The sequence below is a fragment of the Lepus europaeus genome, chromosome 3 (genome assembly GCF_033115175.1).
Source record: "Lepus europaeus isolate LE1 chromosome 3, mLepTim1.pri, whole genome shotgun sequence".
In the NCBI taxonomy this organism is placed as follows: Eukaryota; Metazoa; Chordata; class Mammalia; order Lagomorpha; family Leporidae; genus Lepus; species Lepus europaeus.
Genome location: NC_084829.1, coordinates 34,183,576 through 34,203,237, shown reverse-complemented (window position 1 = coordinate 34,203,237; position 19,662 = coordinate 34,183,576). Strand labels below are relative to the sequence as shown.

General features: G+C 61.3%; 4 protein-coding genes across 7 annotated transcripts; 1 reads left to right on the top strand and 3 right to left on the bottom strand.

Annotated features, from left to right (window-relative positions):
* Window positions 1-1,034: 1,034 nt before the first annotated feature.
* Window positions 1,035-5,486, bottom strand: RING1 (ring finger protein 1). Its single transcript, XM_062185936.1, has 7 exons — window positions 5,349-5,486; window positions 5,109-5,238; window positions 3,857-4,017; window positions 3,556-3,771; window positions 2,116-2,505; window positions 1,675-1,948; window positions 1,035-1,415 (listed from the first exon to the last, which is right to left on the bottom strand). The coding sequence occupies exons 2-7, from the start codon at window positions 5,184-5,186 to the stop codon at window positions 1,314-1,316; spliced, it is 1,221 nt and encodes a 406-aa protein (XP_062041920.1). The 5' UTR covers window positions 5,187-5,238; window positions 5,349-5,486; the 3' UTR covers window positions 1,035-1,313.
* Window positions 5,487-7,135: 1,649 nt separating this feature from the next.
* On the bottom strand, window positions 7,136-9,258 carry HSD17B8 (hydroxysteroid 17-beta dehydrogenase 8). The gene is made up of 9 exons (XM_062187439.1): window positions 9,185-9,258; window positions 8,796-9,013; window positions 8,580-8,696; window positions 8,396-8,488; window positions 8,207-8,292; window positions 8,010-8,094; window positions 7,766-7,808; window positions 7,512-7,586; window positions 7,136-7,328 (listed from the first exon to the last, which is right to left on the bottom strand). The coding sequence occupies exons 1-9, from the start codon at window positions 9,228-9,230 to the stop codon at window positions 7,312-7,314; spliced, it is 780 nt and encodes a 259-aa protein (XP_062043423.1). The 5' UTR covers window positions 9,231-9,258; the 3' UTR covers window positions 7,136-7,311.
* A 203-nt stretch (window positions 9,259-9,461) lies between these two features.
* SLC39A7 (solute carrier family 39 member 7) lies at window positions 9,462-13,054 on the bottom strand. Of its 2 annotated transcripts, XM_062185934.1 has the most exons (8): window positions 12,923-13,054; window positions 12,201-12,627; window positions 11,943-12,111; window positions 11,742-11,795; window positions 11,463-11,621; window positions 11,204-11,344; window positions 10,754-10,950; window positions 9,462-10,317 (listed from the first exon to the last, which is right to left on the bottom strand). In XM_062185934.1, exons 2-8 carry the CDS (start codon window positions 12,621-12,623, stop codon window positions 10,045-10,047), a joined length of 1,416 nt encoding a protein of 471 aa, XP_062041918.1. In that variant the 5' UTR covers window positions 12,624-12,627; window positions 12,923-13,054; the 3' UTR covers window positions 9,462-10,044. The 2 variants fall into 2 exon arrangements, with proteins under 2 accessions (XP_062041918.1, XP_062041919.1); XM_062185935.1 differs by lacking the exon at window positions 12,923-13,054 and having other exon boundaries at window positions 11,943-12,095; window positions 12,481-12,532.
* A 115-nt stretch (window positions 13,055-13,169) lies between these two features.
* RXRB (retinoid X receptor beta) lies at window positions 13,170-19,261 on the top strand. 3 transcript variants are annotated; one of them, XM_062185931.1, is made up of 10 exons: window positions 13,170-13,616; window positions 14,225-14,472; window positions 14,931-15,087; window positions 15,377-15,556; window positions 16,487-16,659; window positions 17,002-17,131; window positions 17,314-17,446; window positions 17,550-17,653; window positions 17,953-18,058; window positions 18,151-19,261. In XM_062185931.1, exons 1-10 carry the CDS (start codon window positions 13,385-13,387, stop codon window positions 18,296-18,298), a joined length of 1,611 nt encoding a protein of 536 aa, XP_062041915.1. In that variant the 5' UTR covers window positions 13,170-13,384; the 3' UTR covers window positions 18,299-19,261. The 3 variants fall into 3 exon arrangements, with proteins under 3 accessions (XP_062041915.1, XP_062041916.1, XP_062041917.1); XM_062185932.1 differs by having other exon boundaries at window positions 13,171-13,616; window positions 17,562-17,653; XM_062185933.1 differs by lacking the exon at window positions 13,170-13,616 and adding an exon at window positions 13,914-13,993.
* The last annotated feature ends 401 nt before the right edge of the window (window positions 19,262-19,662 follow it).

Genomic DNA, 19,662 nt, shown 5'->3' with positions numbered 1-19,662 from the left:
CGTTCCAGGAGCAACGCCCACCTGCCTCCCGCCCCCACATCCAGGGAGCGCACCCCCCACCTCCAACCCCGGGTCCTCCGGATCTCGGGTTCCAGGAAAGCAGGTCTCCCAAGGGGCCCGACGAGGGAGAAGTGGGTGCTGCCTGTTTTGCAGGCGAGGGTTCCCCGGGGTGGGGAGTGGGGAGCACAGGCCACCAGTGTGCGGTTCTGATGCCCACCTGCGTGTGCAGGGCCGAGGCGGAATAGGATACCATCGGGCCGGTGCGCAGGCTGCTTCTGCGGAACCGGGAAGGCAAAGCAGGCTTTACCACGTGCTTGGCTCCTCCGCCAGACAGACCTGAGCGAGTGGGCGTGCCCGGGACAGAGGAAACGGGAAGTGAGGGGCCGAGAGGCGGGGGCGGGCTTGCGGTGGAGGGAGCATTGGTCCCTCGAGAGGCAGCTGGTCACACACGGACCCGGTGTGCCCTGGACCCGGCGCGTGCTCCTGCACCTCGGTTCCTCCGCCTCAGGCTTGGGGCCCCGCCCTTGGAACCCCCTTCACGCCCCTCCCCATCTGCCCTCTGCGGGCCGGAGGCCCTCCCTCGGCTCAGCGCCGCCGCGTGGCCGGCCGGGCTGCACTGCAAGCTCTTGGGAACTGTAGTCCCCAGCTCTGCCCGCCCTTTCGGGATGTGGAGCGAGGAACTTCTGGCAGTTCTCCCCGCTTTCTTTCCAGCGAGAGAAACCAGCTGCTCGCAACTCTCAAGACTTGTTTCCCTTCCAAACCATCCCGCTCTGTCCGAGCCGCAGCCCGGCTTTCCCTCTGTGCTTCCGCCTGGGCGAGTCAGGTTTCAGGGGGCAAGCCTGGGGTCTGAGCTCAGGCCTCTCCCGCATCACAGCTCTTCCCTGCTTCCCACATATTTGCCGACTGGGAGGTTTAGGAGAAGGGGAATCACACCCGGAAGCAGCTCCGCTGAGCCCATTCCATTTCGGAGGCTGAACGGACATGTCTAGGCATCCCTCCCCAGACACCGAGAAAGACACACCACTGCAGGTTTCAAAGAGAAAAAAAGCAAATTTGTTGTGGGTCAGAGGGTATGAAGGGGAGGGTTCTTCACCTGCCCCATCATCTTGACTAATGGGAAGTGGGAAGGCATAGAAAAGGCAGTAGATGGGGGCGCATGCCCCGCTCTGAACAATAGAGAATCTGATATAGATACTTTGTATAAAAGCCACTTGTCCTCATTTGTGTCCTCTTGCTGGCTGCGCGGCATTGGGAGCAAAGAAGCTAGGGTGGTGGGCCACGACACGGGGGCTCTCCCTGGCTACCCCGTAGAGTCACTTTGGATCCTTGGTGGGGGCATAGCAGAGCTCTAGTGGCCGGGACACCTTCCAGAACTTCTCATTGACCAGCTCCAGGGTCAGCGAACCATTCAGCGTCTAGGGAGGGGTAGCAGAGAGAGGCGGGGGGAGGGGGAGAGAGGGGGAGAGGAGGGACAAGGAGATGAGTGAGCGGTGACAGGTGAGCCGGGAGCAGGAGAGCGAGCAGGAGGAGGAGGAGAGGGATGAGGGGAGCAGCAGCACAGGCAGTGACAGGAAGAGGGGAGAGGAGAGGGCCGTGGGTTGGGAGGTCAGGCCAGGGCTCCATGTGGCTCCAGGCCCCCCCCCACCCTGGACCACGGCCCTCGGGGGCTCTCACCGTGAATGCTCCACCTCCGGGCGCAATGTAGATGGTGTACTGCTTTTCACTGACACCCTCCAGGCTGGGCAAGGCAGGCTCCTCAGGACTGTCACCTCCTCCGGCACCCCCACCCTCCCCACCACCCCCATCAGGTCCCCCAGTGTCAGATGAACCCCCTCCGGGCCCTCCTGGCTCCCCAGCCTCTTGCTGCTGCCTCCGTTCTAGGGCAATGCGCAGGGCCAAGTACTTGGAGAGATGGTCCACTGTGGCATTCCCAGTTGTCTTCACATACCTGGAGCGGGAAAGAGTGTGGGGTTAGGGCCCTCGAAGACTCAACTGCGGGAGGGATCTTTCCAGAGGGCCTCAGGGTTAGGGTTTCTTTTTGGGGTTGGGCAGAGGCGACTTCTGATGGAAATCTGCAGGATTTCCAGTGGTCTGGGGAAAGACAGGGCTCCTCACCTAGTCTGGCAGTATTCTCCCTTCTCCACGAGCAGGGGGTGGGGCCGGAACACGAGTTCAATTTCTCCACCTGGCTCTGGCGGACTGGGAGCCCCAGGAGGGCTTGGGGGCCCCAGAGTCCCCCCTCCCAAGGTGCCTCCCCGGTCACCAGAGTCCTCAGAACCGGCACCCCCACCTACCCCACCAGTTCCGCCTCCCCCTGTCCCCACACTGCTCCCCCCTGCGCCCCCTCCACGGGGTCGCTTGGGAGCAGGGCCTGGGGCAGAGTCAGGAGCGGAGTCTGAGCTCACGTCCTCTCCGTCCCCTTCCCCCTCCCCAGGCTCTCCTTCCCCCCCACTCATCGTTGTGGTCTGGTCTGACCCCGGCATCGGCCGCCTCACACGCTGGGCCCTGTGGAAGCAAGTGGCTGGGGTTAGAAAGCACCGGGGACAGAGGGCTTAGAGTTTACACTTCAGAGAACTAAGAGGGCAGGGAACTCTTACTGGTGACGCCTAATGTGTGCGAAATGCTGTGAGCCAAGCCCCCTACCAAGCATTCCTCTTGCTCTTATGCCTGGGGAAACAGAAACAGGCTCAGAGCGGTTTAGCAGCCTGTTAGAGACCACAGGCCGGCACCTGTCTGCGGTCCAAGAATCAGTAGCTCCACATCACCTGGGAGCTTGTAGGACGCAGACTCAGGTCCAACTCTGGACCTACTGACCCAGAGTTCTGCAGTTTTAACAACTCGCGGGTCATCTGTGTCCACAACAAAGGCCGAGGCGAGCCCCGGCGCAGGTGGGGATTCCATCCCTGAAGCTTGAATCTGAAGCTGTGCTCGAGGCCGCCCTACTGTCCTAGTGTCTGGAAAACCCGCTTTCTAAGGAACAGCAGTTCCAGCTGTACAGTAGGAAACTGCAATGTAACCCATGATTTCTAGGCCTCCCAGGCTGCGGTCAGCTCTCAGGATGCGAAGGTTAGAAGCTGGCAGGCAGCAAAGACAGCATCAGGAGTCTGACCCGGGCACCCACCCCACCGGCCCTGCTGCAGCCCCTCTCTCACCCTCTCTCTCCCTCCCCTCCCCCCACCTGGGCAAGGCCTGCATGTGCAGCCCCCCTCCTCCCATACCTGTGCATGGCTACATACGTAGCCCCTCTCTCTCTCCCTCCCCCCACCTGTGCAAGGCCTGCATGTGCAACCCCTCTCCCCCCCCACCTGTGCATGGCCTGCATGCACAGCCCCTCTCCCCCCCCACCTGTGCATGGCCTGCATGCGCAGCCCCTCTCCCTCCTCCCATACCTGTGCATGACTACATGTGCAGCCCCTCTCCCTCTCCCTCCCCCCCACCTGTGCATGGCCTGCATGCACAGCCCCTCCCCCCCACCTGTGCATGGCCTGCATGTGCAGCCCCTCTCTCCCCCCCACCTGTGCATGGCCTGCATGCGCAGCCCCTCTCCCCCCCCACCTGTGCATGGCCTGCATGCGCAGCCCCTCCTCGATGCTGGAGCTCAGCGCCTGCTGATTGTGCAGGCGGCTGAGGCGGATGAGCACTCGGTCTTGGTGGGCCTCGTACTCCTCACGGCTGGGGTAGATCTTAGAGATCAGGGCATCAAAGTTGGGGTCTGGCCGCAGAGATCGCTTGGATACCAGCTTCTTGCGGCAGGTCGGGCACTCCTTGTTCCTGGGATGGGGGAAGGGAAGCCTTGAGGGCGCTGAGCCAGGACCAGCGAGGGGGCCTAATCCCCGGCCTCTCCATCTCCCCTTACCCGCTCCGCAGGGCTGTGACGATGCAGTCGGAGCAGAACCGGTGGAGGCACTCCTTGGTGGTCATGGTGTTCTTCAGCATGTCCAGGCAGATGGGGCACATGAGTTCCGAATGCAGCGAGCGAGGGGAAACAGCAATCTCCGTGCCATCCATGATGGCTTCCTGGAGGCACCAGTGCGAGGAAAGGTGGAGGTGAGTGGGGGGATGAGGGGTTTTAGGAACAAGCAATTCAAGAACAGGAGTCTCGAGAAGCACAGTACGATGGTGTGGTTCCCGGTCTGCCACCGGAGGATGATGGGAACTCTGAGACAGGGAGGCTACAGACTGCAACAGAGTGGGAACAGAAAGGGCTAGGGCCCACTGATTAAGAGTAGCTTTGGGGGGCCGGCGCTGTGGAGTAGCGGGTAAAGCCGCCACCTGCAGTACCCACGTCCCATATGGGCACCGGTGCGAGTCCCAGCTGCTCTACTTCTGATCCAGCTCTCTGCTCTGGCCTGGGAAAGCAGTGGAAGATGGCCCAAGTCCTTGGGCTCTTGCAGCCGCATGGGAGACCCGGAAGAAGCTCCTGGCTCCTGGCTTCAGATCAGCGCAGCTTCAGCTGTTGCGGCCAATTAGGGAGTGAACCATCAGATGGAAGACTTTCTCTCTCTCTCTCTCTAGCTCTCCTTTTCTGTGTAACTCTGACTTTCAAGTAAATAAATAAATCTTAAAAAAAAAAAAAAAGTAGTTTTGGAGTCTGAGGTTCGGTGAGAGGCCCTTAGGGGTGGGAGTGGCAGACACATCTCTGGTTCAGAGAAAGCTTACTCTTACTCGGCAGGATTTCAGAAAGTGTGATCCTGGCACTATCTACCTCAGAAACTCCCGCGGCGCCTGTTGGACATGCAGATTCTGAGGCCGATGGCACCACGGAATCAGAATCGGGGGCCGGGGGGCTTCATGAAGCTCCAGGGTTAATCTCCCAAGGTGGGTCTTACATGCGCTACCCTATGACAGTGACCTGGGGGACCGGGGAGGTAATTTCGGTGTGGCTTCACTCTCTCAAATGAAGGCAGTCATACTTGCCCTGCCTCGCCTGTTTGGAGGCTTCCATGAGATAAACGCGCAAAGGCTCTTGAAAGATCCCGGTGATTCACAGGTAGGGTAAGGCGGTCGGCAGAACAGGCATAGCACGGAAAAGGGGCCGGGCAGTGGGGGGTCTGCGCACTGAGGGGGTTGAGGGAGCGGGTAAACTGGGGAGGGGCGATCTCTGTCACCTGCGGGGTCCGGTGCAGCTCATACAGACTGAGTTCCCACGTCTTGCTGGCATTCTGGGCATTCGCCGGCGTCGTCATGGTGACCGGGCGCAGACCCCCCACCAGGACCCGGCAGCCGAGGAGAAGAAGGCTGGGGAGGGGGAAGGGGAGGCGGTGTTGGGGGGGCCGCCCCTCGCGCAGACCCCGCCCCTCCAGAGGCGCCCCTCTTCGCCCCCGCCCCGCGCGGGCGCGGTCCCTCACCCGGCTTCGGCCGTCCGCGCTCCCGCCGCCGCCGCGCCTCTCCGGAGGTCCGGGCTCGTGGGTCGAATTCGCTCGGCCCGCAGCCGCCTCTCAGACAGCAGCTCCCGCCGCCGCCGCCGCCATGGCCCGGGCGCTGGGCCCTACGTCACTTCCGCCTGTCCCTGCGCTTCACTCCACCTCCCCCCGCCCGCGGAGACGTCACCCGCCACTCAGGTCGCGAGTGGGACGCGACGTGGACGCCGGGGTTCCCCTACCCGCGCCACGCGCCAGCCCCGCAGGAGGAGCCGGCGTCCCAGGAGTCCCACGCCACGTGGGGACCACGGTCTCCGGCTCCCGCGCGGCCGACCCGGGCCACACCGTTCCCTTCCCGCTGTCCCCACTCGGGGCCTCCGCCCCGGGGGGCGGGGCCTGGGTTCGCTTGGACCCCAGGAGGGGACCGGGGACTCGGGAAAGGGCCCACCTCCCCCACTCCGCGTTCCCCTGCGGCCCTGGGGGTGTCCCCAGCCCCACACACGCCCCACTTCTTCGTCACCCCTCGCCGGGGGGTCCTGGGGAAAAAAGCTGCCGCCTTAGCCAAGTGTTGTAGGTCCGAGGGGCTCGGGACTCCCCTGACCACCCTGGGGACTTGCTCCAGCCTCCGCCCTGGCTCCCCCTGGGCCCTCCGACCCGCTCTCCCCCTCGAGGTCTGGGGGCAGCGGCTCGGGACGTCCAAACCCAACTCTCGGCCGGAGCCATAGACTCGAGAATTGCGTTTGGACAATCAGGAGCCGCGGCCCGCGGCGGGAGGGAGCGCACGGGAGGAATGGGGAGGTGGGGGGGGGGGGGATGGAGACACCACGCGGAAGCTGGGGCGCACAGATGGGGCTCCCACTGGGGAGGGGGAGTGCGCGCGGGGCAGGGGCACAAGGGCCTTTATATCTGGAGTGCGGGGGAAGTGGGCAGAGGACTTTGCTAGCATCCTAGTCAAGGAAGGGGGTCGGCGGTGAGGAAGAGAAGAGGAAGGGACAGAGCGATCCCCATTGAGGGCAGGGTGATAAGAGGGATACCGGAGAGAGACCAAGAGACCCTGGCCGGGGTCCTAACCCCTCCAGCCTGAGCTGGGGCTCCCAGACTGGGGGCTGCGGCTGCCAGGGGGTGGCCTGTCTCTGGGACAAGGCAGCAGTGGGTCCCCTTGCCCCCCACCCCAGTTCCCCCTACTTCCCTGTCCTCTCCTTCTGTCCGTGGCCAGTCCTTATGTGGGCGCCAGAGTCGATTAGCGCAGACCCCCTCCCCTTCCTCCTCCTTCTCCCAGCCCCCTCCCTTCTGCTCTCCTCCAGCCCCTTTCATCGTCTGGTCCATTCCCCTAATCCTGGCCCCCTCCCCTAATCCCCCCCATCCGACCCCAGGCCGGCTGCAGCTATTGTAAGGTGGAGAGAAAGGGGAGGGGGGGCTTCAGAGAAAAGAGAAGGGTGGGGGAGGGCCACCTGTTCCAAGACCCTCTCCCACAGCCGGACTGGACACCAGGAAGGGGCCGTGAACAGTTCACCCCTGGGGACCATAAGGACCCAGGGTGTTGGGGGGAGGGCCTGGTGCTGCAGAACCAGTGGCAGGGGGTGGGGTGGAAACCGCTCCCTCCAAAAAGACTCGGAGTGTCACACAGACACAGTGACACACACTCCTTCCTCTCACACCCGGCGGCGGGGGTTGCCCTGGGAGACCAGGCAGTGAAAGGGAACAATCCTTGGGGAAAGGGAAAGAGGGGGAGGTGGGGAAGGGTCTGAGGGCTTGGGCACAAGAAGAACCGGAGGTGGCAGGGAAGAGGATTTGGAATTTATTAGGGTCACAAGCACCCCTGCCTCCCATATTCAGCATTCCTGAGCCAGACACTGCCACCCCTTTTGTAGCCTGGGAACTGGAGTCCTCATCAGCAGGAGGCCGGGCGGAGTGGTGGGGGCGCCAGCAGAGCCCAGGGTCCTTGAGGCAGCTACATGAAAAGACCTCCTGGGAGGAGCAGAAACATTTGGACAGAGCATGGGTGGAGAGACAAATGGGCTGGGGGGTGCCCACTTCTGTCCCTGGCCCCAGGAGCCTCTGCCCTTCCCACAGAGGCTCCACACTCCCCATGCTTTTGATATAATCTGGTTCCACTTCTCTGCCCTCTCCCTCCCCATGTCGGCCTTGTACCAGTGACTTCCACTGAGGCCCCTGTGATGTATCCACTGTCTTCCGATGCCAGGAACGCGACCGCATTGGCCACATCTATGGGAGAGGGAGGAAGAGGGCAGGTCCTGCTCACGCCCACATACGCAAATTAGCCAGCATCTCCACCAAATACACCCCTCCCCCAAACACACATCAACTAGCAATCTGGGTGGGACCCTCTAAAAATACCATAAAACTTGGGGTCCTTCCAGGCCTCCTCCCCACTCAGTGCTCACCCTCGGGGCTCCCCATGTGTCCCATCGGGATCATTCCGGTCACCTGTAGGGAAACACTCATATGTGAGTGAAAGTCTCTTTTATGGAAGTTTTGGGAGACTGAGTCTGTACTCCTTTGCCTTTTGATTTCTTATGCGTTTATTGAATATTGTTTGCCAGGCACTGTGTCCAGCATTCTCTCTCTCTGAGGCCCAAATAGATTGTGTGGATGCTTCTGTCTTCCCCCTCCCCCCCAGCCTCCTACCTTGTCTATCACTTTCTGCGGCACTTTCTGTGTCATGGGTGTTGTAATGAACCCTGGGAGGACAGAGTTACAGCGGATCCCGTGTCTGTGGAAGGCAGGGTGGCCGTTAACTCTGCAGAGGCCAGCACGCTGACCCCTCCCGCAGGCCCACTCATGGCCTCAGCAAACCCCCCAGGACCACCAGGTATCTGACCTACCGTCCAAGCTCTTTGGCTACTGTCTGGGTCAGCCCAATCACTCCGGCCTTGGATGCAGCATAGTTTGTCTGCCCCAAGTTCCCCACCTACAAGTGAATCCCAGGCGAGGGATGAGTTGGGCATCCCGAGGAGGGGGCTCTTCTCTGTACACCCCCTTGGCTGGCTGACCTCACCCTAACTCAGCCTGACCTTTCCAATGATGCTACTGATGTTGATGATGGAGCCGTGACGACCACTGGCCACCAGGGCTTGGGCGGCAGCCTGAGTGACCAGGAAGATGCCCTGGCAGGAGAGATCAGCGGCAGTGAGAGCCCTCCTCCAGCTCCCTCCCCAAGCAAGAGGAGCGAGAGATCACAGGCGCAGAGGTCACCACCTTGAGGTTGACAGCCACGACTCTGTCCCAGTCCTCCTCAGACATGTGGAGCAGAAACTCATCCCTGGTGATGCCGGCGCAGGACACCACGACAGATGGCGGGCGAGAAAAGCGGGCCTATGGGACAGGGTGGTCACACACCAAAAGCCCACCCAAAGCTGGGCGCAGTGCAGACAACTGTAGAGCTTTAACGGGGCGAGGTGGCCTGGCGTTCACCTGCACTTGCTCCAGCAGGCGCCCCACGGCCCTGGCCTCTGACACGTCAGCCTGGAAGACAGCGTGCTTCCCGCCGGGTGCCCCTTCCTCACTCTCGGGGCCGCCTAGCAGCCGCACCGTCTCCCGTGCCGCGGCCGCGTCCAAGTCGCAGGCGGCCACACTGGCCCCCTCGCGGGCCAGGCGCTCACAGACCGCGCGGCCGATGCCACTACCTGCACCTGAGGTGGATGGAACACGTTGGGGAGGGGCAAGGGTCAGAGGTCACAGGGCGCAGTTAGTAAGATTTCGACCAGGGACCAGAGGTCACAGGGGTCGCGGAGTTGAGAACGCACCCTGCTATCACTCCGACAACCCCTACCCGCCCAGGGAGAGCACCCCCCAGCCCCGACCTGTGACCAGGGCCAGCGCGGAGCGGAGCCGGAGCTGAGACGCCATGGCGGGTGGCGGGTGGGCGGCCACCAGAGCGCCGAGCCAATCCGAGCACAGAGAGGGCGTGGCGAGGGCAAAGGCGGGGCCAATCGACTCTGGCCATCAGCGGCCGCCAGCGCGGGCAGACCTCCCACTGCGGAGGCGTGGCCACACAGCCTCGCTGGGGGACTTGGGGTGCCGGGAAGATTAGGGGCCTTCTCCCCACCAAAGAAAAGACAAAGACTGCATGTGAGGCGGAATATCCAAAGACTTTATTTCAGGTCACCACCCCTCCCCCTCGATTCAAACACAGTGATACAAAATGAATACAAACAAGCCAACAAAAAAATCAGGCGAGATTACCAACTGACCCTCTCCCCACCCCCAGCCCCCAATCACTCCCAAATCAGGACACGATTGATGTTTATCCCCTTGCTCCTCTGGTTCCTCCCTCTGTCCAGGGTTCTGGTCTTCCTTTGAAGCCTCCAGAAACCGGTGGGAGAGGGAGATGGACCTTGGAGAACTCCTACGTGTGGCAGCTTGGTCCTCTGAGAACTAGTGGGGTAGGGGACACCGCCATCAGCTGCCATCATCGCCTCCCTGCCAGCCTTCTTCATGGCCCCATTCAGTACCCAACACAATGGTCCCTCTGGCCGAGCTTTCTGACCTCTAGAGCCCCCAGCCAAATTTTAAAGGCCCAAATGCCGAAGTCTCCATTCTCTGAGACTGCAATGCCTTCCTCTGGCAGATGCCCCTGGCCAGACCCCCGGTCTCCAGAGCTCTGACCTGGAGTTAGGGGAAGAGGTTTAGAGCAGGGGGTGGGGGCAGTTCATCTCACCTCTCACTCAAGGTGGGCAATCAGCACCATCATGACAACACCACCCAGCAGCCCTAGCACCTCCAGAAGTGACTGTAATGGTGACGCCTCCCTCAACAGCTCAGGCAACACGGACACTGTTGCTACGTAGATGAAACCACCTGCGGTGAACGGCAGAATCCAGCCAGGACCAGCGCCCCCCGCACCATCACTGCCCACTGCCCCTCCTTCGGTTAGAAGGGCACAGGCTGTGCCTGCCAGTGCCCCCACTGCTGTCAGTAGTTGTAGACGCATCGCCTGGTGGAAAGGAGAGAGAGGCACTTATCAATAACTAAAGGTTATAGCGGTTTCAATATACGGCTGTTGAACTATAGGGGTAGGAAACCAAAAGTCAAAGAAAAAAGGGGTGTGTGTGGTTTGTCTAGAATAAATATTTCCTCAGAGATCTTAAAAGTTGAAAGAGGTTCTTTCCACAGACTTTCTAAGGTCTGATTCAGCAGCAGTGAGTGTGTATGTGTGTGTGTGTTTGTTACGTCTCCATAAATCATCTGACAGTTCAAGAAATACTGAGGCATAGGACAAAGAAAACAGAGCTTTTCTCCCCTCAACTCTAGCAGATCTGTTGATGACAGTACAATTTGTTTGGAACTAATGAGAGGGAGTCCGGGTCGGGAGTGAACGAGCAGTGATAAAGGATTTGAGACAACTGTCTTTGATGGACATCACCACCAACCTGCTTTTTGCTGCAGCCAGACTGGACCAAGATGGCAAAATCCCCAACCTCATGGGGCACTTCATGCAGCAGGACGGTCATTGTGGTCAGAATCCCCAGCCCCTGGCCCCCTCGAAAGGAAGCACCAATGGCCAGACCATCTGTGAAGTTGTGTGCCAAGTCGGCAGCCAGATTCAAGTACCCGGACACACGCAGATCTGTACAGGAGAGGAAGACAAAATGACCAGAACATCCATCACCCCTGTCCTAGTCAGACTTCTCACACCACAGCTCAGAGACCACTTCACCCCTTGGGGTTTCCCCGACACCTGTCACCACCTGCACGTGTATTCTGTGCGACCCACTGCCAACCCCTTGGTGTTTCCTGACATCTGTCATCACCCACACGCACATTCTGTGTGAGCCACGATGGTCCCCCTGCCCAGGCTTCTCCCCGACCCCGACCCTCACCTGAGCCTGTTTTTTCTTCCTCAGGGTTCTGAGCTCCCACCGACCCATCTTTGGGCCCCGTGCTTCCTCCTTTCCTCTTCCGCAACACCCCTCCTTCCTTTTCTTCTTCCTCTGAGCTCTGCTTCTCCTTTGGAGGGCACTCTGAGGGAGGAGGGAGTTGGTCAGGGTCTCCTGGCGCGTCCTCCCGCCTGACAGCCATAACGTGCGAGGACGCTCAGGCAGGCAGGGTAGCTTTAAGGAAAGCTGGCCCAGGGCTCACCCTGCCTCGCACGTCCATGACTCCCGTGGCCGTGAGTGTGTCCATGTCCATGGCTGTGTCCATGCCCTCCTTTCACATGCCTCACGAACTTCTCCACCACAAGGAAGGCGACAATTCCGCTGAGAACCCACAGTCCCACAGAAAGGATGGGGCCTTGGCCTGGGAAGGAAGCATTGGGACATGAAGGGAGACGCAGATTCCAGACATCTCCTCCTCAAGTCCAGGTGCAGAGGAGGGAGACCCTCCCCAGCACTCCAACCCCGGCAGTCTCTTTCTCACCACTGTGTGAGTGTCCATGGCCGCGCTGCTCCACCGTGTGGTGAGAGTGAGGTTCTGGAGGAAGGCGGGGGACGAGGCCGGCAAAAAAAAACAACAACAGATGAGGGGGCACCTGACTCAAAGAGGGAATACTGGAAGGTCACTCTTTTCCCCAAAGGATGGAATAGGTTAATATTTAAGGTAAAATCAGAGGTAACTTACCCAAGGCATGAGGGATGAGGTGCAGGAAGGCATCTCCCAGGAGTCCGCCAGAAGCAAAGCTTAACAAGATTTGGAGCAGTGAGCTATGGCGGGGGGAGTTTGACTCCACAGGGATAAGGAAGAGGAAGAAAAACGGCGCTGCAGATATCAGCACTGTGGCCCCCAGTGCCTGGTGAGGAAGAATCAGGTGGTCAAGCGCTGGGTGGTTTCCCAACAAGCAAGACCAGCCCCTCTCTCCCCCGGCCCCTGGGGACTCACATAGGCCCAGAGAGTGACAGTGTCCAGGTCCTGCTTGATGCCTGGAGCCCCAGACTCCCCATAGCCTCCACGGCTATGCTCATGGTCATGTCCATGTCCTCTGTGGTAGAGGCTCTCATGGGAGTGGCCATGGGAATGGCTATGGCCATGGTGCAAATCCTCATGTGAATGTCCATGGTCGTGACCGTGGGTATGCCCATGCCAGATGCTTTCGTGAGTGTGGCCGTGGCCATGGCCATGGGCATGGCTGTGTCCATGGTGGAAATCCTCATGTGAATGCCTGTGGCTGTGGCCATGGAAGTCCTCTTGCAGGTCCTCGTGCTGGTCGCCATGACCCCCGTGTCCAGCCACCAGCAGCCCCAAGGCTGCCCAGGTCAGCAGCCCCATGGCCACCCAGTGGGGGGCCCCCAGGCCTCTGGCCATCACGCTGACCAGAGGGACAGAGACAGTGACTTCACTCGACCTACTGGGGTCCGTTTTATTCCGCTCGCGCCCTCCGTCCACCTCTATGGGCCGCTCCCCCACTCCATTCTGCCCCCACCCCACAGTACTCCCAAGGCTCGTTCTTCTTTATATTCCGACACCACTCCCGGCTGGAGGGCCCCCCAGGACACCGCTCTAGGCTTTCACGTGTCACGTTACAGTCTCTGGGCCCTCCTCTCTGACTCACTAGAGGGGGAAAAGGCCTGAAAGGGACGACAGAGAAAGGCAGGAGTTCTCACCGGCTGCGGAGTCCTCTCCTTTCGCGGCTTGCTCGGACGTGGCAGTCACGCCTCCAGCTCCCGCGAGAAGAGGGACGCTCCCCCGATACCTTTACCAATATGGCGGCACCCGGCACCCCGGCAGCCCCGAAGCCGCCCAGCCTGACGCGCACGCGCACGCGCACGAGTGGAGGTTCTTCGCGGGGAGGGCGGGCGAGGAGTGTTAACCCGTCAGAGGAGCCCGCCTCCTCCGTTTCCAACTAGACGAGGGGGCGGGAACTAGCGACGAGACTTCCCGTTCGTACAAAGATGGCTGCCGCATCGGCGCTGTCATTTTGGTACACAGAAGAGGGAAGCGCCTAATCCGATCCAGCTCAGGCCAGAGTCTTTTTCCTCTGGGACTTACTCGTGCTCAGTTAGTCCCTCGACCACACCTGGGGAGCCCCTGGCACCTCCTCTCATCCCTACACTCAGCCGGGGACCATGTCTTGGGCCGCTCGCCCGCCCTTCCTCCCCGAGCGGCATGCCGCAGGGCAGTGTGGGCCGGTGGGGGTGCGAAAAGAAATGCATTGTGGGGTCGCGTCCCGGTGGCGGCGGCGACGGCCCTGGCTGGATCCCGCGGCGGCGGCGGCGGCGGCGGCAGCCGGAGAACAACAAACCCCGGAGCCGGAGCCGGGGGAGGCTGGACGGGACGGGATGGGCGACAGCGGGCGGGGTGAGTGTCCTAGCGGACGGGCGGGCGAGCCAGTGGCCGCGTTATCTGCAACCCCACCCCACCCCCTCCTCCGGCGCCCGTTCCCCGGCGCTCCCGCCCCCTTGTTTGTAAACACGCGTCCTCTCCCCGCCGAAGGCCTCAGCGCCCTCCCCCCGGGGCGGGGCGGGGAGGGGGAGCTTCCGCCCTTCTGGCCGCGGCCGCTCGAGGCCCAGCACGCCGGCGGGCCCGGGCGCGGGCAGAACGCGCTTGGCCCTGGGCTTGAGAACCCTGGGCGAACGTGTAAAGGCAGATCCTGCGTCCCGGAAGGGTCTCTTCCGCCTGTGTCTTTCCCCCGCTCGCTGTGGCCGCTCCACGTGCTGCCCCCACCCGCGAGACAGGTCTGGCTTGGGTGACCTGGTTTTCATTCAGATGCATTGATTGGATTTTCCCCCCTCTCTGCTCATCACAGATAGGGCGTGTGGAGCGGGGTGGGGTGGGTTGGGTGCGATGCGGGATTAGAGAATTAAAGTCTTCAGTTGGATGATGGAACACTCATTCTCTCTCTCTCTCTCTCTCTTTTTTTTTTTATCTCTCCTGTCTGTGTGTGTCTGTCTGTGCCCCTCCCTCAGACTCCCGAAGCCCAGACAGCTCCTCCCCAGCCCCCCTTACACAGGGGCTCTCTCCCCCTTCTCCGCCTGGACCACCCCTCCCTGCTTCAGCGGCCCCATCCCTTGGAGGCTCTGGGGCCCCACCCCCACCCCCGATGCCACCTCCTCCACTGGGCTCCCCCTTCCCCGTCATCAGTTCTTCCATGGGGTCCCCTGGCCTGCCCCCTCCAGCTCCCCCAGGATTCTCCGGGCCTGTCAGCAGCCCCCAGGTGAGAGGTTGTGACCCACCTACTGCCTCTCCACTTGCATTTCCTTGGAATCCCAGATGCTTGGGTGGAGTTCCCTGTGGGCCACTGACCTCCCAGCCCGCTAACACTGGCAGGCCTGTGGTCCTTGGGAGACCCCTTGCCCTTCTGAGGTGACTGATCTTTCAGCATGTTTGCGCCCCACCCCTGTCAAAGAACCCTGATGTTCTCCACGCCCCTTCCTCCCAAATGGCCTTCCTGGACACATGCCCTTCAGGGCCGCTGTGCTGCGCCATCTTGGTGGTGGGGGTGGGGGTGCTGTCCCTACCTCTTTGGGGTTGTGCGCTGGGGATGGCCCTTCTGGCGGGCTGCAGTGTAAATATTGTCTTCCGGAATGTGCAGCGTGGGCCCTGCCTAGTGGTGGGGAGCGATTTCCTTCCCAGTGAGTCTCCCTGTGACTTCCCTGTCTCCCCCCATCCCAGATAAACTCAACAGTGTCGCTCCCTGGGGGTGGGGCTGGCCCCCCTGAAGATGTGAAGCCACCCGTCTTAGGGGTCCGGGGCCTGCACTGTCCACCCCCTCCAGGTGGCCCTGGAGCTGGCAAACGGCTGTGTGCAATCTGCGGGGACAGAAGTTCAGGTATGGCCTGCAGGAGGAAGAGCGGCTGCACCTGTACCCTCCTGTCGGGCGGGGGTCTCGGACTGGGGTGGAGGCCTGATGAGAGCTCAGATGTGGGGTGCTCAGAGGAGAAGGGGCACTGCTGTAGGGGGGTCGCTGGATAGCCACTCACTTCTTCGCTCCGCATCTCCATGTGAGGATTTGGCAAACACAGGGGAGACTTACAGCTGAGTTTTGCTGGAGACTGGCAAGAGACTTCCCTGTGAGGTCTCCACGCAGCCTCCTGATTGCTGTGCCCCTGCCCCTGCAGGCAAACACTACGGGGTCTACAGCTGTGAGGGCTGCAAGGGCTTCTTCAAGCGCACCATCCGCAAGGACCTCACCTACTCGTGCCGCGACAACAAGGACTGCACGGTGGACAAGCGCCAGCGGAACCGCTGTCAGTACTGCCGCTACCAGAAATGCCTGGCCACGGGCATGAAGAGGGAGGGTAAGGACTCCGGGAGGGGAGGGCAGCCTCAGCCTGTGCGCCTCCCGGGAGCGGGACTGCGCGCTCTCTCCTCCAGAGGGCGACATTGGACTTCTCTGGCCCTCTCAGCTCTTCCCCCAGCACCCTGCTCTGTTGCTTGAGTTTCCTTAGTGCTTCTGCCCCGTGACCTGTCCCAGTGCCCCAGGGTAGGACAGCTTTGCTTGCGGTGGGCGGTGGGCCTCTGCCCGCCCTCCTTCCGCCTCGCGCTCCTGCTCTGTTTCCTCCCTCAGCCCTGGCTCTGTCCTCCCAGGCCGCAGGCCTCAGGGCCTGCCTCCCCTCTCCTCCGTCTCGTTTCCTGACTCCTAGAATTTTGAGAGCGGCTTGGCCCGGTCTCTCATTTTAGAGAAGTCGGACCAGCGGCCTGGCTTTCCCAAGGTCACACACATCACGAAAGAGTGGTGGGGCCGGGCTCAGAACCCACAACTCCGAAGACCCAGGCCAGTCCTCCTTTTACTGGCTGTTTATTGGGTCAGAAGAATACAAGGTTTGAAGTCAGGCGCACTTGAATTCAAACGTGTGGCCTGCCAGGTGGTGTGTGAACTTAGGGAAGCTCTGTAACGTCTCTGAGCCCTCAGTTCTTCATCTTTGAGAAGAGAAACAAGTGCTCCCAGTTGTTCCGATACATGAGTGAGTGTTAAACGTGCTGACCGTGTTTCTAACGTAGTGGGCCCACTTTAAGTACAGGCTTCCTCCCCAGTCCTCCCCTCCTCTTCCCTTCCTCTTATTTCTCTGTCCTTTTACAACTTCTGCTTCCAGACTGTCCCCAGCCCAGCACTTCCTATAACTGTGTGCCCAGGGACGGAGACCCTGCTAAGGCCCTGTGGTATTTCGGGATCCCTTCTCGGCTGGCTGCTGACTTCCATTTTCCTTCCTCTCCCTCCCCCTCCACAGCAGTACAGGAGGAGCGCCAGCGGGGCAAGGACAAGGATGGCGATGGGGAGGGGGCTGGGGGAGCCCCCGAGGAGATGCCCGTGGACAGGATCCTGGAGGCAGAGCTTGCTGTGGAGCAGAAGAGTGACCAGGGCGTTGAGGGCCCTGGGGGAACCGGGGGGAGCGGCAGCAGTGTGAGTGATGGGGTCAATTCACCTGTCTTCGTGTTGGGGGCGGGGGGCGGGGAGTCTAGGCCTGGTCCCCCCCCTTCCCCCTCCCTCCCCCGACAACCCTTGTAACTGCTAAACAAGGTGGCTCAGACATCCGAGGTGGCTGTGCCAGCTCCCGCCTTGCCCACTCCCCACACAACCCAGTGGCAGGACCACAGGCAAGTCCCAGACAGATGGCCATTTACACCAGTAACAGTCGAGAAGCCTGACTGGTTTAGAGGGGCTGGAGGAAGACTAGCTCGGAGGAGGGGGCTCCCAGTGCACTGTTAAACCTCCCGTGACTCTTTCCTCCCCTGTCTCTTGTAGCCAAATGACCCCGTGACTAACATCTGCCAGGCAGCTGACAAACAGCTGTTCACGCTGGTTGAATGGGCGAAGAGGATCCCACACTTTTCCTCCTTGCCTCTGGATGACCAGGTCATACTGCTGCGGGCAGGTCAGTGACCTTGGACCCCTGACCTCTTGACATCTGATCTGCTGACCTTCAGTGACCCCAGTGGCCTCACCTCCCATACTCAGGGAGCCCAGTTTTCTGACCTCCCCACCCTCTGCGTTCTGCTCTGGACCTGGAGTCCCACGGCCTGACCTCTGCCTCCGACCTTTGCCACCCCCACCCAGGCTGGAACGAGCTCCTCATTGCTTCTTTCTCCCACCGGTCCATTGACGTCCGAGACGGCATCCTCCTCGCCACAGGTCTTCACGTGCATCGCAACTCAGCCCATTCCGCAGGCGTGGGAGCCATCTTTGATCGGTCAGTGGCCTTCGACTGGGCTGACCTTCAGGAAGAGGGGGTGGGGCTATAGGCTGGTCCGTGTCCAAGGCTGGCTGAGCTGTGACCTTTGAGTGACCTGCAGGTCCCTCTCCAGGGTGCTGACAGAGCTAGTGTCCAAAATGCGTGACATGAGGATGGACAAGACAGAGCTTGGCTGCCTGAGGGCAATCATTCTGTTTAATCCAGGTAAGAGGAGCATGCCCTCTGTCTTCCAAGACCAAGGCAACCTTGGAGCCTCCTCTTCTGCGGAGACTCCTAAATTACCCAGCCAGCCCCCTCAGTAAGACTCAGCCCGGAAACCTCCCTGCTGACCCAGGGAAAGCCCAGGGATACGTTCCAGTTGTGACCCCCATCCCACGGACCGCACGGGCCCTGCCTCTGCTGTCTGATAGAGGCCAAGCGGGGGCGGGGGCCCCTGGAGGGGCATCCTGTGGCCACGGCTCCATGTCTGTCCTGATTGGAGTTGTCTTCTTTCCTCTTTCCAGATGCCAAGGGCCTCTCCAACCCCAGCGAGGTGGAGGTCCTGAGGGAGAAGGTGTACGCCTCCTTGGAGACCTACTGCAAACAGAAGTACCCTGAGCAGCAGGGACGGTGAGCCGCGGCGGTGGGGCTGAGAGCCACGAGGGCTGACGCGAGGCCTGGTGCTTCTAGCCCTCACTCCCCTCCTCTCACCTCCACCTCAGGTTTGCCAAGCTGCTGCTACGTCTTCCTGCTCTCCGGTCCATCGGCCTTAAGTGTCTAGAACATCTGTTTTTCTTCAAGCTCATTGGCGACACTCCCATCGACACCTTCCTCATGGAGATGCTCGAAGCTCCCCACCAGCTGGCCTGAGCCCAGACCCAGACCCAGACCCAGTGCTCCTCGCCTGCGGCGTGTGCCGGGGGTGGGGCCATGTTCCCAGACGGAACCTCAGAGGGGTGAGGGGTGCTGAGCAGAACGAGACCTGCGACAGGATCCATAAACCCTGCGAGGGTTTCCTTGGTGTCCCATCGGAGGGGACCCCAGCTCCCTGTGGGGACTGGACGTCTCCCTTCAATGGCCTTGAGTCTTCGAAGTTGTTAGGGTCTGCCATGATTTGGGGTGATTTCTCACCCCCATGTTCCCCAGCACAAAGCACTGGCCCTGCTCCTAGGACTCTGTCTCCTTGTCCCCTTGCCTCACTTTGTTCCCCGTGTGAAGAGTGGAAATGGGGGTTGGGGGGCAGGCCCCCCAAGCTGAAGGGCATGAGAGTAGGGCTGCGTCAGGCCTTCCTCTTCCCGGAGCTGCAGGTGGGGGCCTCTCTGGAAGAGGACGAGGGCCTGTCACAGATCTGCCTAGAGCCCCTTTCACACTTCAGCTCCTGAAGTCAGACTGAAAAATCCGAAAGGTGGTGGTGGTTAAGGGGTTGGTGGAGATGCAGAAGCCGGTCTATTTTTAATTTCCTCTGAGGACAGAGACTTGCAGTCAGATTCAAAGAAGTACTGTACTTGCCCAGGTTGACTAAGAAATGCCAGTGGTGGCGGCGGGTGTTGGGGTCTGTGTCCTGGACTCCCCTGCCCCACGTCTGTCAGGCTAACTTGGGGAAGCGGCCTGGGCCAGCGGGGATGGTTTGAGTGTGGTGCCTGGGCCCTTCTCTGCGGCTGTCCGGCCTGGGGCGACACTCCCAGGCTCCCTGAGGGGAGGTGGGCAGCCTGCAGAGAGGGGGTGCTGGGGCCGCATGACGCTTCGCCCTGCATTTCATCTCTTTGGGGTTCCTTTCCCCTCTTTCACTCACACATAAAATCGCTTTCAAATTAAAAATGCCGTTTTCTTGGACTGAGGTGACTGACTGGGGTGGGCCTCGGTGTGTAGTGGGGGGTGCCCAGTTTGGAGTGCAAGACGGGCTCCTTTTCCCTTGCCGCCCCGAGGTTCCCTGGGGCCCCGAGAGGCAGGCGCAGGGTGGGGGACACAAGGCGCGCTTTGTCGGGGAGGGGGGAGAAGGTGTGCCAGGCTGGGGGCGGGGCCGGCCGGAGGAGGGAGGGGGGCGGCCGTTCTCAAAGGCGCCTTGTTCGCCGGTGCCCTCCCAGCGCCAGCGGGCGGCGGCGCCGAGGCTCGCCCAGGCCTTCCCTCCGGCCGCGCCGCGGGCTCCGGGCAGACCCGGCGCTGTGCCCGTTCGTGGGGGCGCGCTGGACGCCGAGCGCGGCCGCCGCAGCTCGCCTGAAGACGGGCCCGCGTCC

Bases quoted from the DNA above. Each gene is read 5' to 3' on its own strand.
- RING1 (XM_062185936.1), bottom strand. From the start codon at position 5,186: ATGACGACGCCGGCGAATGCCCAGAATGCCAGCAAGACGTGGGAACTC. The intron at 4,018-5,108 runs GTGACAGAGATC...TGGTGCCTCCAG, and splicing joins AGCTGCACCGGACCCCGCAG to GAAGCCATCATGGATGGCAC. The intron at 2,506-3,555 runs GTGGGGGGGGAG...TTGCTTCCACAG, and splicing joins CGCATGCAGGCCATGCACAG to GGCCCAGCGTGTGAGGCGGC.
- HSD17B8 (XM_062187439.1), bottom strand. From the start codon at position 9,230: ATGGCGTCTCAGCTCCGGCTCCGCTCCGCGCTGGCCCTGGTCACAG. The intron at 8,697-8,795 runs GTGAACGCCAGG...CCTGTCCCATAG, and splicing joins GCCTGCTGGAGCAAGTGCAG to GCCCGCTTTTCTCGCCCGCC. The intron at 7,809-8,009 runs GTAGGAGGCTGG...GTTTCCCTACAG, and splicing joins CGCAGAAAGTGATAGACAAG to GTGACCGGAATGATCCCGAT.
- SLC39A7 (XM_062185934.1), bottom strand. From the start codon at position 12,623: ATGGCCAGAGGCCTGGGGGCCCCCCACTGGGTGGCCATGGGGCTGCTG. The intron at 12,112-12,200 runs GTGAGTCCCCAG...CTTCCTCACCAG, and splicing joins CTGTCACTCTCTGGGCCTAT to GCACTGGGGGCCACAGTGCT. The intron at 10,951-11,203 runs GTGAGGGTCGGG...TCTCCTGTACAG, and splicing joins GGAAGAAAAAACAGGCTCAG to ATCTGCGTGTGTCCGGGTAC.
- RXRB (XM_062185931.1), top strand. From the start codon at position 13,385: ATGTCTTGGGCCGCTCGCCCGCCCTTCCTCCCCGAGCGGCATGCCGCA. The intron at 14,473-14,930 runs GTGAGAGGTTGT...CCCCCATCCCAG, and splicing joins GGCCTGTCAGCAGCCCCCAG to ATAAACTCAACAGTGTCGCT. The intron at 15,557-16,486 runs GTAAGGACTCCG...CCCCCTCCACAG, and splicing joins CACGGGCATGAAGAGGGAGG to CAGTACAGGAGGAGCGCCAG.